The sequence below is a fragment of the Eimeria mitis genome, genomic scaffold, assembly GCF_000499745.2.
Source record: "Eimeria mitis Houghton genomic scaffold, Emh_scaff2205, whole genome shotgun sequence".
In the NCBI taxonomy this organism is placed as follows: domain Eukaryota; phylum Apicomplexa; class Conoidasida; order Eucoccidiorida; family Eimeriidae; genus Eimeria; species Eimeria mitis.
Window position 1 is genome coordinate 4317 of NW_013570531.1, and position 1518 is coordinate 5834.

The 1518-nt window shown below is 61.0% G+C and overlaps 2 protein-coding genes across 2 annotated transcripts in view; both read right to left on the reverse strand.

The window, feature by feature from the left end:
* The window catches only part of EMH_0050310 (uncharacterized protein), a gene marked incomplete at both ends in the record, with an annotated part of 2779 nt that extends 2420 nt beyond the window's left edge, over positions 1-359 (reverse strand). Inside the window, one exon of the mRNA XM_013496632.1 lies at positions 1-359. Coding sequence (XP_013352086.1) covers positions 1-359 — 359 coding nt within the window.
* A 455-nt stretch (positions 360-814) lies between these two features.
* Positions 815-1147, reverse strand: EMH_0050320 (CAM kinase, CDPK family TgPK1, putative; the record flags this gene model as incomplete). Its single annotated transcript, XM_013496633.1, has 1 exon — positions 815-1147. One exon carries the CDS (start codon positions 1145-1147, stop codon positions 815-817), a length of 333 nt encoding a protein of 110 aa, XP_013352087.1.
* Between the last annotated feature and the right edge of the window lie 371 nt (positions 1148-1518).

Below are 1518 nucleotides of genomic sequence, written 5' to 3' on the forward strand. Positions count from 1 at the left end.
TCTGCCGCTGCTGCTATCGTGTCTGCTGCTGCTGCTGCTGCTGCTGCTGCTATCGTGTCTGCCGCTGCTGCTGTCGTGTCTGCTGCTGCTGCTGCTGTCATGTCTGCTGCTGCCGTCATGCCTTCGGCTGCTGCTATCATGTCTGCTGCTGCTGTCGTGTCTGCTGCTGCTGCTGCTGCTGCTGCTGCTGCTGCTGCTGCTTTGCGGGTGTGAATACTCAAGGGGCCGCAGCTTGCCGCTGCTGCTGCTATGACTGGGGCGGTAGTGGCTGCTGCTGCTGCTGCTGCTGCTGCTGCTTCTGCTGTTGCTGCGGCCACGGCCTCTGCTTCTGCTGCGGCTTCTGCGGCTGCTGACAGCATCGTTGCTGCTGCTGCTGCTGCTGCTGCTGCTGCTGCTATGCTGCTGCTGTGCATGCAATTCAGATCCATGTTTATGCGGTGGAGATGTTCGGTAGTCCCTGCTGCTGCTGCTGCTGCTGCTGCTGCTGCTGCTGCTGCTGCTGCTGCTGCTATCCCTCGGGTGCCTCGGGCTCTTCTCTGGGCTTCTGCTGCTGCCGCGCCTCACGAGGCTTCGGGGCACAGCAAGATGCATGCTGCTGCTGCTGCTGCTGCTGCTGCTGCTGTCCCCGCTGCCGTTGCTGCTGCTGCTGCTGCTGCCGTTGTTGCTGGCAGCAAGTGCAGAGGAGCCCCGGTATTCTATGTGCCGCTGCTGCTGCTGCTGCTGCTGCTCACTGCTGCTGCTGCTGCTGCTGCTGCTGCTGCTGGTTTGTCCTCTATCAGGCGCAATCCACGTCGCAATCCGAGTGCGGATGTGATCAGCCTGTGACGGGTATTTGCTGCTGCTGCTGCTGCTGCTGCTGCTGCTGCTGCTGCTCCTGCTGCTGCTGCTGCTGCTGCTGCTGCTCAGCTGGAGGGGAGTCTCGTTCCTCGCCGCTTCTGAGCCGCACTGGCTGTGCAATCATCACCTCCCGGTGACTGCTGCGGCTACCGTTCCCGCTGCTGCTGCTGCTGCTGCTGCTGTTGCTGCTGCTGCTGCTGCTGCTGCTGCTGCTGCTGGATAGGGCTCGCGCAGCACGGGCCTGCAGCTTGTCCCGCAGGCTGCGCACCTTGGAGTGCAGCAGATCTAAGTCTCTGGCTTCGTCCTTCATCATGCTGCTGCTGCTGTTGCTGCTTCTATTGCTGCTGCTGCTGCTGCTGCTGCTGTTGCTGCTGCTGCTGCAGCTGCAGCGGTTGCTGCCTGGGGGCTCAGCTAATCCAGGGTAAGAAGGAGGAGCTGAACCATCATTATGCTGCAGAAGATATCTGCATTTCAGAGCGAAATTGCTGCTGCTGCAGCTGGTGCTCTGTGCTGCAGCAGCAGCAGCAGCAGCAGCTGCTGCTGCTGCTGCAGTGGTGTGAGGTCACAGATACTCAGGGCTGCTGCAGCAACGCGTAGAAGGGGGAATCGTGTTGCTTCTGTTGCTGCTGCTGCTTTGTTTAAGAACTGCTGCTGCTGCTGCTGCTGTTGTGGTTGTTGTTG